This window comes from Rhea americana, unplaced genomic scaffold, assembly GCF_003343005.1.
Source record: "Rhea americana isolate MKP2758 unplaced genomic scaffold, rheAme1 scaffold_95, whole genome shotgun sequence".
Lineage (NCBI taxonomy): Eukaryota > Metazoa > Chordata > Aves > Rheiformes > Rheidae > Rhea > Rhea americana.
Window position 1 is genome coordinate 464,262 of NW_028187144.1, and position 12,899 is coordinate 477,160.

Sequence of the window (12,899 nt, forward strand, 5' to 3'; positions counted from 1 at the left end):
TGAATATGTACCTGGTACTACCACTGTGCTGGCACAAAGGGCTGAACTTTGACAATACAGCATGCTGGAACAGGTCCTGAGAAAGAAGTAACTCGCACYGCACTGCCAGTCAGATATGGCATTCTAACAGCAGCTGGAAAATGTTACTCATCAAAAACACTGTTTAAACTGGGGAGTTTGACTGTGGGGCCAAACACTGAGATCCTTGCTCCGCCTAGGCTATTGCCATAAGCCCTACCACTGCATGCCTTTGTGAATTATCTGTGCATGCTGTGGACAAGTAAATGGGATGCCATCTAACAGACTAAAACACAACCTGATATTCCTCTTTCTTAAAATTGCYGTTGGTTTAGAGAAAAAGTGAGAGWTTGGAAATATACCCGTCCATTCTGAAAGCCAGTTTAGAGACTATAGCCAGGGRACTAAGCACATGCCACTTTTGCCTTCACATCCAAAATGGATTAAAAGGCATGTAGGGCCCAGCTCTTTATGGGAACGTTGTTTTAAAACTAACAGTTCTCTGCCTATACCTACCTTCTCTCATTCAGTCCCCAGTTGCCAGTATCTTCTTCTTTTCTGYCTGTTAGCATTCCTTGCAAACTCTCTGAAGAGATGGTAATTCTAATAAATGGCAAGCAAAGTACCTGAGTCATTCTTGCTAGCCTAAGCTCTGTCTCTGTTGTCTACTGTGGTTTTTAATCCAGATCTGGATACTTGCAGCAGTGTATAATTGCCAGTTTTTAATATCTGATTTTAAAGCATGAAAAAATCAATGCAACTTCTGCAATTCACCATAAAGTTCTCCAGGAATCATCAGATGTTGTCAAGCCCTTTTCCTTTTTGTTTTCAAAACGGGTATTCATCAAATAAATGTGCTGTTCACTGGTTTTGTTCATGATTTATTTTGAACTTGCTGTAGTAGTATCACTGTCAACTTGTTTACACACACAAAAAAGAAAATGTTTAATAATGACAAAATTSATTATAGAAAGGATGGGAGATTAAATAAATCTCTTTCACATGGGCTTCAATACTCCAGTAACATTTCTATAAAGGTTARAATTTGTTAATCAGTTTTCTTTGGCCCTCCCAGTAGTATGCCTTTTCTATTCATTTCCTGCAGATATTTGTACATTATTGTATTTTCTTTATAGAAACATTGACAGAAATAAAATATCAAAGTCTTGAATGATGAGGAATACCCCCTCAATTTTAAATGCACACCAAGTTTTCAGTATCATTTGTTTGCAGCTTCATCCAACCAGCTAAAAGAAAGAAACATGACCGTATGACTTACTTGAGCAATTACAACCAATCAATAAAACTCCAGAATTTCTATGAAAGGAACAATGAAAACTGCTCACAACTCACGTTTTGTGTTTTCTAAATGGGAATTGATTCACTAATTAGCTGTTGTTTGAKGATACTGGAGAATCGATGTTTTAAGACATCACCATCTACTAGTAAAAGGTCCACGAGGTAAAAGAAGCTAGATCAATACRATTCATTATGGATGATGAACAAAACACAACTGTTGTATGCAATAAAGCCTACTACATTATTCCTGTGTCAAGCCTTCATTATCATGTGCTTTCCCAGGGTATTATGCATGTATTTTACACATACACATGCACAAAATAATTATATGGAAGCACTTTACAGGAATTAGAAAGGAATGTGTTCCCACATGTCAGACCTTGGGAACTCCCTCCTCTTCCAAATGGAGGGAACATGATCCCATTGCTCCTTCCATCAGAAGCCAACAGATTTTRCAAATCCTCTCTTGCACTCCACTAGGGTTACAATGAGTCACTCAGATCACCAGCTTCTCAATACTTAGAGTACTTGTTTCATCTTCTTCATTTGAGCCAAAATACCCGGGGAGGTCAATCATTTGTTGCTCTGCCTCAGTTAAGCCAAAAGTAGTGTTATCATAAAAGGCAAATTCAGGGTCCAGTGGGAAGCTCTGACACTTGTCCTTTCGGTACTGGACAGGGCTTATAGTTAGGCCTCTCTGGTAATTATCTTTTCCAGCTGCAGCTGCTGTTTCTTTCCGCCATGTGCCTTTGGGGTTAGGTGAAGGGCCTCTCTTATTTCGGCTGGGCTCAGGCTTATCAGCAGCTTTCTCCTGACTGGCAGGTTGCTGGTCAATGATCAGATCTAACTTCTTCACCGAGGGACAAGCCCTCTGATGGCACTTTGTGCCATGGCCCTGTGGTTCACATGGCAGCACAGTGCTATGGGACTGATCTAGCTTTTCAGAAGTTGGATTAGCACTTCTCAGTTTTGGCCGCGTCCTGTCTTCCAAACCTTGATCCCATGTTCTAGTCCTGGAGCTATAAAGAGGAGTCTGTCGTGGGGTGAGGGTGGACATGCTTCTCTCTCTGAAGGGCCTGGCTTTTTTAGTTTCATGGAAACTGGCTGTTCTTCTAAACTGTGGGTTTCTGTGACAGCCCCTCTCTGATAACTCCCCTCTGTTATCTTGGTGTTTGAAATGAGCTTTTCTTATCAAGGTTTGGGTAGGGCTCATTGCAGGATTGGACTGTGAGAATGGAAAATCCAGCCTAGKGTTAGAGCTTTCACCCAGGAATTTGGGCTGACCAGCTGATTGGTCCATAAATGGACATTTGATCCTAAATTTGTTTGCTGCTGCCTCTTCTTGGTTTTCTGTGTTCAAAGGAAGCATCGTGGTGGCACCAACAACCGTGTCCATGAGGGGATTCTGAGAGACATGGTACACCTTGGTGGTCTCTGTCAGGCCTTTCTTCTTCATCTCTTTCAGCTGCTGCTGTGCGAGGCGATAGCTGAAAATCGGAGGGATTATTTTTTGGGCATTTGGCTGAAAATTCTCACTTCCAGAGGCATCATCCTCTTGGGCAAGTTGGAGGCTTCGCCTATAGGTCAGAGGAATGTTCACAGGGGCATCACCTCCTTCAGTGAAGCTGTCTCGCTGCTTGTTGCCTTGGCAGATGTTTTCTTCATCGGAGTTCTTCCGGAAGCTGGGGGAATTGATGGAGTTTCGATGTACAGCAGTGCTGCACTTCTGAGCTCTGCAGAGTTTCCTCCAAAGGGTGATGAGAACAGTGGCAAAGATGATGAACAAGCATAATGAAATACCTGTGATGGTGACTATATTATTTGCTTTCTGGTCTTCTCCTGGCTGGACAGAAGGTGGGATGGGAGGCTTGATAGCTATAACAAAGAGCAAACATGGCTGTCATTAGACTTGCACCCTCATCAGCTCTTCAGTATCAGAGAGCCAGCCACTTTACTATTAAGGAAAAGTAACCAATTAATACAGTACAGTAAGCTGTCTGCCATTAAGATTTTCTCATGGTAGACTGTTTCTCATCCTCTTCTATCAGAGGCACAGAAGGACGGATCACTTTGAATTGGCAGAAGCAGATCTGCTTGCTTTAAATCATGTCCCATAGACCTTTTAAATGTAATTATCTTTGCTTGTTCTGCCCGTTCCATAAGGCACTCCTAAATACATGTAAAATGGGATAATTATAGTCCAGGCATTACTTGAAAAGTATTTTATGATGGCTCAGGTTAGGATTATAGCTACTGGGTTGTGAGCTCTGGAATTTAAAGAGAAGAGGGACAGCATTACCAGTGGAAGTGTAACTTTTACAAGCAACACTCCAAGAGTGCTTCCTCCACTGTTACCCAGTGGTGCATGCACACCAGGGTTTCAGAAAATAAAATGTTCTCCCTCTGCAGTAGGTTATCAGCTGAGAAAGGAACTGATGGAGACTTGTTTCTTTGACTCAGAGCTGTATGACAGCTCCAAAACCTCYGAGAAATCCTTGATGAAGCTTCATGTCACTTTGAGAGCTCAACATCAGCATAAAGAATGCAACAACAGCACTGCCTATTGAATTGTTTTTCTTAGGATATCTACAGCTTACAGGTCCATTTAGCCTGCAGCCACCATGTCCAGAGCACAGAGCAGTGCTGGTCTGAGTGGGGGAATGGATATGTTGATTCAGAGGAGAAAACAAGACCAGCATTTGCTCTGTCTGTACCATTGAAGCAGAGCAACTGATTCATTGCTCATCCTTCTCTCGGTCCTGTTTGACCATAGTTGTTTCCTAAAGACTCAGTTTTCCATCTGTAATGCACACTGCGCTGCATCATTTGGGGTATAAAGCTAACCAGCTAGGAAGCAACATGGTTCAAAACAGAGTTAGTTTTGCTTCTCTCTTCACCCTATCTACCTCTGTCCCAAGACTGCATACTGGTTTCAGTTATTCAGCCATTTGCTCCATCTGCTGGACTAATGACTATAAACATAATCATGCTGAAATGGGCCATCTTGGGAAGGTCCAGACAGTCTGGTGGGGGAGGGGGGAAGGAAGACACTCCCAGTCTGAGATCAGACAGCACAGGAGGCCTTAAGATCAGTGTGAACTCACTGCTTGAACAMGCTAAGATTTAATTAGATGAAATCACATAGGTATAATTCTATAGAGGAAGCAGCCTGACATGGGAGCAGGAGAATTAGAAACCATGTGCAAGAGAGATGTGAGGTAATTTCTCCAGACGATGCTATAGCAACGGATGCTGACACTAGGCTCTGTACCTCTGAGTTTCCTACATATAAACTCTCTCTCTCTTTTTTTTTTTTTACCTAAAGACTATGCTGGAACTTGAGGACACAGCGTATACTGTGCAACACAGTATCTCCAGAAAGACTGCCAAAGGCAGATCCACTGCATATGCACAAGTCTGCTGCCATTTCCAGGAAGCATTGCACTCTCTGGGAAGCACCATATGTCTTAGGCTTGTTGCACATCTGTATAGAAGGACTGGCACTTCCAAGAAGCATGGGAGAAGCCTGTCATTTCTGTCTATGTAAAGTGCAARTTGCACACACAGATCATGTCTAGCACATGCATCGCAGGCTTAATGCTTCCCAAAAGCAGTCGGCATACTGCAGGGATCTTTCACTCTGCATACATTGATTCCCCTGTAGGGAGTCTCAGACCACACAGCTCTTAGCACTGGGACTGCTCTCAGAGCTCCAGAAAAGTCTGACAAAACTGGCCAAAAAGGAGCCAAGTCAAATAATCCAATTCTGTGTTTATAGAGATACCCTACAGCAGGTAACCAGAAAAGCACAGCTGGATATCAGCTTTAGAAAAACATCAACTATATCAGTGATTTTCTCTGGTGTCAACACACAGACCCTAAGCAATCTGACAGAGATTGGCAGAGAGAGGGCAAGCAGTCCTAGTGCAGGTCATTCATTAGCTTTAAAACGAGCCCTTACAGATCTGAATTGTTCCTCTCTCCTTACACTTGCGGTTTTATGAAATAACCAAACCCAAATGACCAGCATTTTCTAGTCATTAAAACATCAAAAGTCTTAACAACGAATTATTAAAATATTCCAGGTCTTGAATGAACATTGACCAAATGCAAAGACTGGGTCAATAGAATATCATTTTTAATATTTACCCTTGACCTGACCTTTTCTGTAATACCAACTCATTTCTTACAGAGCTCCACAGTAGCTTTCAGACCTGCCTGCATACTTCTGAGGCTTTCATCCAACAAACATCTTGAAGCTAGTTCAAGCCAACACTTCGATCAAAAGAGCAATCCTGCCCTGTTCCTGCTTCAGCTATACATTCTCCCCCTCTGTTGTCCTCCCTTTTCAATGGGAGAATCATTGTAATGGCCATGTAATAAGCAACTTCACAAAATCCCCAAAATGTTCATTCTTTAGCTGGATCAGTTCCAGTTCACCACACTGCACTTTCGACAGCACAAGGAAGTGAGCAACATGGAAGCAGCCAAGGCAAGGGGTAAGGCATTGCTCACTTTATAATGGTTTAAAATATCTGTACAGTGACAGCCTGAGAACCTAGGAGCCTGCACCGAACCACACCTTCCCTTCTTAGTCACTGCCTGGCTACAGCACCTCTGAGACACAAATACATACAGGAGCTTGTAGCTCAGTGAGCTTCTGAGCAGATCAAGCCTCTGGGCAGTAGCACCCACCTTTTTCCAGCAGGGAGTTTGCAAGAGGTGTAAGTTTTGCATCGATTTAGCACAGCCATTGACTCTGGAAGAGACTCCTTCTCCTGTTCCTCATGCTGACTGCAAGTACTCAACTACAGTCCTGGCCCAGCCTCATCCAGTCTCACTTGCTGGCCATGCGACTGCTGCAACCCATTCTTGCCCCATGCACTCTGCCAGGGAGGGTCAGGTCTCCCGTTTCCACAGCCACTTATCCCGCCGTGGCCTATGTGCCACCCGACCATGCTGGCCAGCCTGACCTGTCACCCAACAATGGCAGTGGGATGCTGGAGCAGGAGGGAGACTTGGCATTGACATTCCCAGTGGGAAGCCCACACCACACTTCCCAGTCGTAACAAACCCTCGTGGCACTTCCCACCTTGACATGACCTGAGGCTAGAGTTCCCCCTAACATGACCTGGGTGATATCTGTGTTGTGTAGCTCAACCAGCACTGACCTGTCCCATCAAAGCAGAGACATAATTGAAAGTCAATTATGAAGCACAGTGGGAACTACAAAATGTGGCCAAGTAGGCTCATCTGGAAATACTACAAGCTACGATGTAGGTGACACAGGACAGTTTCCCCGCACAGGCCACCATACAGTTATCAATCTCAACACACCATGTGTTTTATGAATTACACGCCTCTCTGGCTCTTTTACAGAAAACCTCACTGGTAGCAGTGCATTTTTCACATATATTCCAAAACACATCAAAAATATATGAATCCTGTAGGCACAGGCCAGAAAAATTATCTTCTTAATAGATTTCTATGGCCTGGAGTGGCCTTTGGTACCAAAACACATTCTACCAGCACAGAGATCTCTCTTCCAGCCATTCCTCAAAATCCCTGCTATGCTGGAAATTTGAAATCATTTCCATGGCACCTAGAGCATGCAGAAAGTCTCTTATCAAGCTCTAAAGCCTTGTCTGTAGCTCTCCCACGAAACTGTGAAGGCTCTAGCCCTACTACATCAACCCCAGAAATGTGATCCTGCCATAAAATCAGTATGGCTAAAGAGATCAGATGATTCAGTTCTACAAAGCTATTTTCATAATGTACCTTTTGCTTTTACCTGGAAAGATACATGACTACAGGGAAAAGAAAAGTAGAGCTACATACACAAACATTCCTCCAGTGAACATAAGGAAGTTTCCTTTGGTGACCCAATGCAGCCTGGCTTTGCTGGCAATGAGGTGAGACATTCTCGGAAGCGCTCCCGGATGCCGTCTCCGCAGGTCACACTGCATGGGCTCCAGGGCTGCCACAGACTCCACGTTTCTGCAAATACATAAGCTCWCAGCAATGAGGAAAACATCTCTATTATCTCTATTATCTGTAAAGGCAAAAGCATTTAACTGTCTTCTCTCATTTAAGAAAAACAGTAAAAAATAGTTAAACAATGCAAAATGCAACATCAAAAAACAAGTAATGTCTGGGGACATGCTCCTGTACCCATCAGAGTCCGGGGCAAAGCTCCCCCTTTTTCCCTTTTTTTCCTCCAGTGCCAACCACACTACAGTGGTCAGTTAACTGAACCTGGTAGGATCTTTGAACAACAGCAAATGGAAATTAAACCGCACATCTTTTTAACAGCTTAGTAATATATATATTCATAGATTCCAATTCCTACCTGACAAATTCTGTTTTTACAACAGCATAATTTCATTGACTTATGTGTAGTTACTCCTGATTTATATGGTCATGAAAGGAAGATAAGTCTACAAGTTCTAATGAAAGGCAATATTATTTTGCCTCTTATTATTTTATTATCTTCTTAGCACACAAATGTATTATTGAACCATTATTTGACAGTTTATAGGTCCCTATTGTTTTATTGCTTATGGTTAGGCAATTAACTCAAGATGAAATTTTGAGGGTTTATTTATTTATTTAAAGCAGAGGCAGGCTCAGGTTTTAATGTTAACTCAAGTATTACCATTCTTTAGAGTAACGAAATCCATTTTTTTTTTGCTTAGATAACATCCTCATCCACTGTTCAACACTCAAACTTTACAGCACTGAGAACCCAGAGCCAGAAAGGGGCCATTTTTGCCAACAGTTGAAAGCTGTAACACTGAAATAGCACTATTACTTTAAATCCCAAAACAAAGTCTAGAGGCAATCTTTAGAGAGACAGAGCCATGTGGAACAGATATCCTGGGAACTGTCCTACAGGTCAGTTGACTTCAATGGTCTGGCTTTGAAGTGTATCAGAAATAAAAACAATAGACTCGATTACTCCACTTAACTGCTCACAGATAAAACAGAAAAATCAGATAAATTATAAATTATAATCAGATATATTAGATTTGTTAAAGCTTGCTCTCTTTTTTTATGATGTTTCTACTGCCAACACAGGTCATGCTGTTTGATTTTATTACATGCTTGTTTTGCTGCTACCATACCACAGAGTGCCTGATCAGTGAACAATTTACAATGTTAAAGGACTAGACAGTCTTTCATGACTGGAAATGGCCTTAGGATTTCATGTTGTATCAGTTGCTGCAACGAGCTCATAGTATGTTATAATTTTTAAAGTCCCTAACAAAAACAAATGCAGCTGTCTTTTAATAAATAGGAAATTTCAACTGATTTGGGCCCTATCTTACCAATTTTCGTTAGCATGCCAGTATGTACGTTTCTCTGTGAACAGTGCCACAGAACTAGTGGGGCTGCTCTTGCATACAAAGTTACTTATGTGCATTTCAGGATGTGGCCTGGAGCTTTTTAGCTTACACTTCTACAATCAACCAACACTGTGAAACGTGCACGGGCATATGTTCACRCAAGCCTGTGTGCATGCATGTCGGAGTACATCTGCCTGGCCTAATGCAGAGGAACAATAGACATGGTAAGACCCCTGGCAGCAATGCAGTTTTAAGCCCAGGCAAGACCAATTGATCTCAGTGGCTACAGCAAAATCAAGCTACTTGGGATTTGAGGCTACATTTCACTTTGGGCTCTGGCTCACTCAGCCCACTGTTTGCTGCCTGCTCCTCCTGCACTTCCTGCAACCACACCAGCTCCCAGCAAAGTATGGAACAGAGCCAGCCAGGGTGCATGGCATCAGGCAGAAGGAGAGGCCAGAGGATGCCAAGGAGGGGAAGAGGGGATTAGTGAACAGCTCTGGGGGGCAGGGAGGCCTTTACAGTGTGAGGTAAAGAGGGAGTCTCTGAAGGGCATGGATCCTGGACCACTGCTAGATCACATCACCCAGTGAGCAGAGTTATTAGTGAGGGCAGCAAGAAAAAGTAAACAGAACCAATAGCACCTCAAGGGCCTGCTGATCCTTCTTCCAAAAGTTTTCACGGTATCACAATACTTGGGGATATCATGATACTTTTCTTGATTTCAGTGTCATGGAAGACTCCAACAGCGTCACCCATGACCAGCAGAGTCCCCCAGCAGTGGGAGGTAGGCTAGCTGAGGAAGCACAGACCTCCACATAGACTAATTTACTGCAAGCGCTAGCTCATTCATGTATCTTCACATTCCCCGCTTCTTTTAACTTCTGTTAATTACAGTCAGATATAGGACCAGATCCAGCAAGATGCCGAATGTCTCCAGTGCTATTCACTTTGGTGATAGCGAAGGGTGCTCAACCACCTCTGCATTCATGCCCATGGGCTTCAACGTATAACAGTATCTAGGACGAGTAATTTTCTAATCTTGACGTCAGACCTATGATATGCCCATTGCTTTGAGGCACTTTACACCGATTTCAGCTTCAGTTAAGGGCACAGAGTTCCTTACCAAAAACACATGGCATCTATAACTTTGGAGCTAAGAATGATAGCCTTAAACAGCAGGAAGGCAGGAAATTCACCAGCCCCTGTGGAAGATGGAGTTTTAAACTCCTGCAACTTGCTCTGCAACCTCCTGCAATTACTAAAGCATAGAAGAAAATAAAAACACAGTTTATTCTCCCCTAAGGAAACGAAATAATTAACCTCCATTTAAGACAAACAGACCCAAAGTGCCAGGGGAAAAAAACAGAAAGTATGTACTGCAAACTAGCTCTATTAAGTGTGAAATTTTTCATATACAATTGAGGAATCTATTATCAACACACAGACATCTGACTGATGAGTTAGCTTGAAATAGTTGACAGTTGGCAGTTCTGCCAGCATAAAAGATAAATGCAATTAACTGTTTTAATTGTCACTCTGTATAGTATCTCCCCTCAATTTTCTGTGTTTTCTTCTCACTTGGTAAGAGCATGCAGAGCTATCCCATGGCACAGGCAGTGAGGGGCGCCCAGCCTTACTCCCCCACCCTGACACAGGTGATAGCCCTGAGCACTTTAACAAGACCATTAGTAAGGGACAAGATCACTAATAATTTTCAGGCTACTCCTATAAACTCCTACTGTAGCAGGCTATTTTGGAACTTGTGATCAGTTCCTAGGTGCTAAGACTAGGTGTACATACATTGCATTGGTGTTTGGATAAGACCTGGGAATACATCCTTCTCACTCATCCTGTTTTTCCCTGTTTCCATGGAAATGAAGCCTGGGAGCACTGAAATGCTGGCACGCTCCAACAGGTTACTAGTTTGGCAATGAAAGGACTAGGATCCCTTTCAAAGAAGAAAAGCTAGACTCTGCCTGGGCAACTCACAGTCTTTTCTTCACAAATGGGCACCTTTAAGACATGCAGTAACACAGTCTACAAATCATTTTAGAAGCTAAAACAACTCCCAGTGAGTCTATAACACTAGATATATTTTTTAAATGCTGTAAGTGAAGCAGAACTGGGTTACAAACTAGGGCTGGTAGACACAGATTCTTTGCATCAGTCTGTTTTTAAACAAATGCAAGCCAAATACTGATTCAGGCACCAGGACTAATCAGTCCCCAGATTTTGTTACAGATAATAAGCAGGTCTGATTTATACAATATTATTCAGGGAGCGAGAATTTGATGGAAGGCTTAGATTCCTGCCTTTCCTCTAGATACTCCATTTAGTCCTCCCTTCCCCTGTTGACTACTTCTCCCCTCAGAAGGGCTCTCTCCTACTTTCCTCTTCCTCTTCCTCTCCCTTCCTTTTGTCCTGTTGTCCTGCCCTATAACTTTTTTTTTTGATACCAATAAAAGTTACAGAGAGCAGGTAACTCAGCCCAGCTGAAAGCAAGCGCAATAGACCTCTTTGGGTGTTATACCAAGGTCAAAATCTATCTTCAGAGTGTAACTGTCAAAGAAAGTGAATTAACACTGGAAATAACAGAAAAATATGCCCACTTGTATGCCATAACCGTACTGATTAATTTCATCAGAGTTAGCTTGAACGTTTCCCACAGGATATTGGCTAGGGGTGGAACATCTTCCTAAGGAAAGCAGAAATCTCACTGCTGGGGACATTCAAATCTCAATTGAAGAAAGCACAGGACAATGTGTTAAAAAGAATGAGCTTCCAGCAGTCCTGGTGCTGGATAAAATGATTTAACAGAGTTTTTTATCTCAGACATTCAAATAAAGAAAAAAAATAGCTGTATGATTCTCTCTAAATCATCTGTATGAAAACATTTAACACCCCACTGAGATGAATGAAGTGACTCACATCTCTGTTATTTTTTCACAGGTTCTCCAGCTGGAATCTACAGAAAGCTGCACAAGTGTTGGCTCACATTTAATAGATATACTCCCCACATTTAATAGATAAATTCACACTCTTAAAAAGCACAGGCTTTTTTGCAACACTTGTTTTGAAGCTGATAGCCCCTGCTGGAAGAGTTGGCATTCTAGCTTGTTCAGGTTTATCAGGAGCCTTCTACTTCCTACTCAAGACACAAAATTGATTCCTTTTCCATAGGCTGTACTAAACCTGTTGGGAATGAAGAATAAAAAGTAGGATTGATAAAGGGTCATAAATAAAAGTGATGAAAAATGACTGTTGTAAAGAAAACTCTATCTCATCCTCTGTGGTTTGGATGAAGATAATTTTAATGATTTAGGAGTGTTAATCTTTTATATGACAATATCACTGTATCATAATAATAGAGTATATGTTAAATGGAGTAAGAACTGGCTGAATGACAGATTTGATATGTAATTGTCAACAGAAAATCATCACTGAGTGGTGATACATTTGGAGAGATTTCAAGGGGATCAGTACTAAGATTAACGCTATACAATGTTTGCCTCAGTGACAAGAAAGTAAATACAAGATCTTTATTAAGAAAATATGCCACTACTGTGATGATTTAAGCAGACAGTGCAACTGTATGAAGCAATGTAGGTTACTTGGTCAAAACATAGCAAAGTAGACTGTAAATCATTGAAATGCAAAATTACACAGACAAGAAGGAGGAACAGAAATTACACCTGCAGAATGGTAGACTGAACACTGAAAAGTAGTATGTAAAAGCAGTTCAAGAGGAGTTCACAATGTAAAAAGCTGTGGTGAAATGGACTAATGTAATCTGTGGAAATATGAATAGAGGTGCGGTAAACAGCAGTAAGGAGAGTGCTACTACTCAGATGTCATCAGTGAGAAGGACATCAGAACACTGCACCCAAAGCTGGTGTCCAGGTTGTCAAAAAAAAAGGATGTTAAAAGGTGGAAAGGGAGTAGAAAAGAGCCAGAAAGATAATCAAATCCTAAGGAAAACACTTTCCAATTAAAGACTAAGTCTTCTCAGCTTATTAAGAAGAACACTGAGATTATCTGGAAAGATTGATACAATCTGGATGTACAAGTGCCTTTGTGCAGGTAAGACAATGGGTATGAAAAGCTGTCTCATCTAGCAGAGAGCAGCAGGATAAGAGCCAATCACTAGAGGATGAAGCTAGATGATTTTTTGTTATAAATAAGATATATCTTTTTTCTTTATCAGAGCACAGTATTGACAGAAATTACCAGAAG

The 12,899-nt window shown here is 41.9% G+C and overlaps 2 protein-coding genes across 2 annotated transcripts in view; both read right to left on the reverse strand.

The window, feature by feature from the left end:
- The window catches only part of LOC146584294 (phosphatidylinositol 3,4,5-trisphosphate 3-phosphatase TPTE2-like), a 38,524-nt gene extending 37,714 nt beyond the window's left edge, over nucleotides 1-810 (reverse strand). The window contains exon 1 of the mRNA XM_085325010.1: nucleotides 535-810. The gene's annotated coding sequence lies outside the window, so the exon portion shown is untranslated. The remainder of the gene's footprint in view (nucleotides 1-534) is intronic.
- A 73-nt stretch (nucleotides 811-883) lies between these two features.
- Nucleotides 884-12,899, reverse strand: part of THSD1 (thrombospondin type 1 domain containing 1) — a 28,271-nt gene continuing 16,255 nt past the window's right edge. Inside the window, exons 5-6 of the mRNA XM_085325009.1 lie at nucleotides 7,156-7,314; nucleotides 884-3,192 (exon numbers count right to left, since the gene is read on the reverse strand). Of these exons, the coding sequence (XP_085181135.1) occupies nucleotides 1,814-3,192; nucleotides 7,156-7,314 (1,538 nt within the window). The 3' untranslated portion in view covers nucleotides 884-1,813. The remainder of the gene's footprint in view (nucleotides 3,193-7,155; nucleotides 7,315-12,899) is intronic.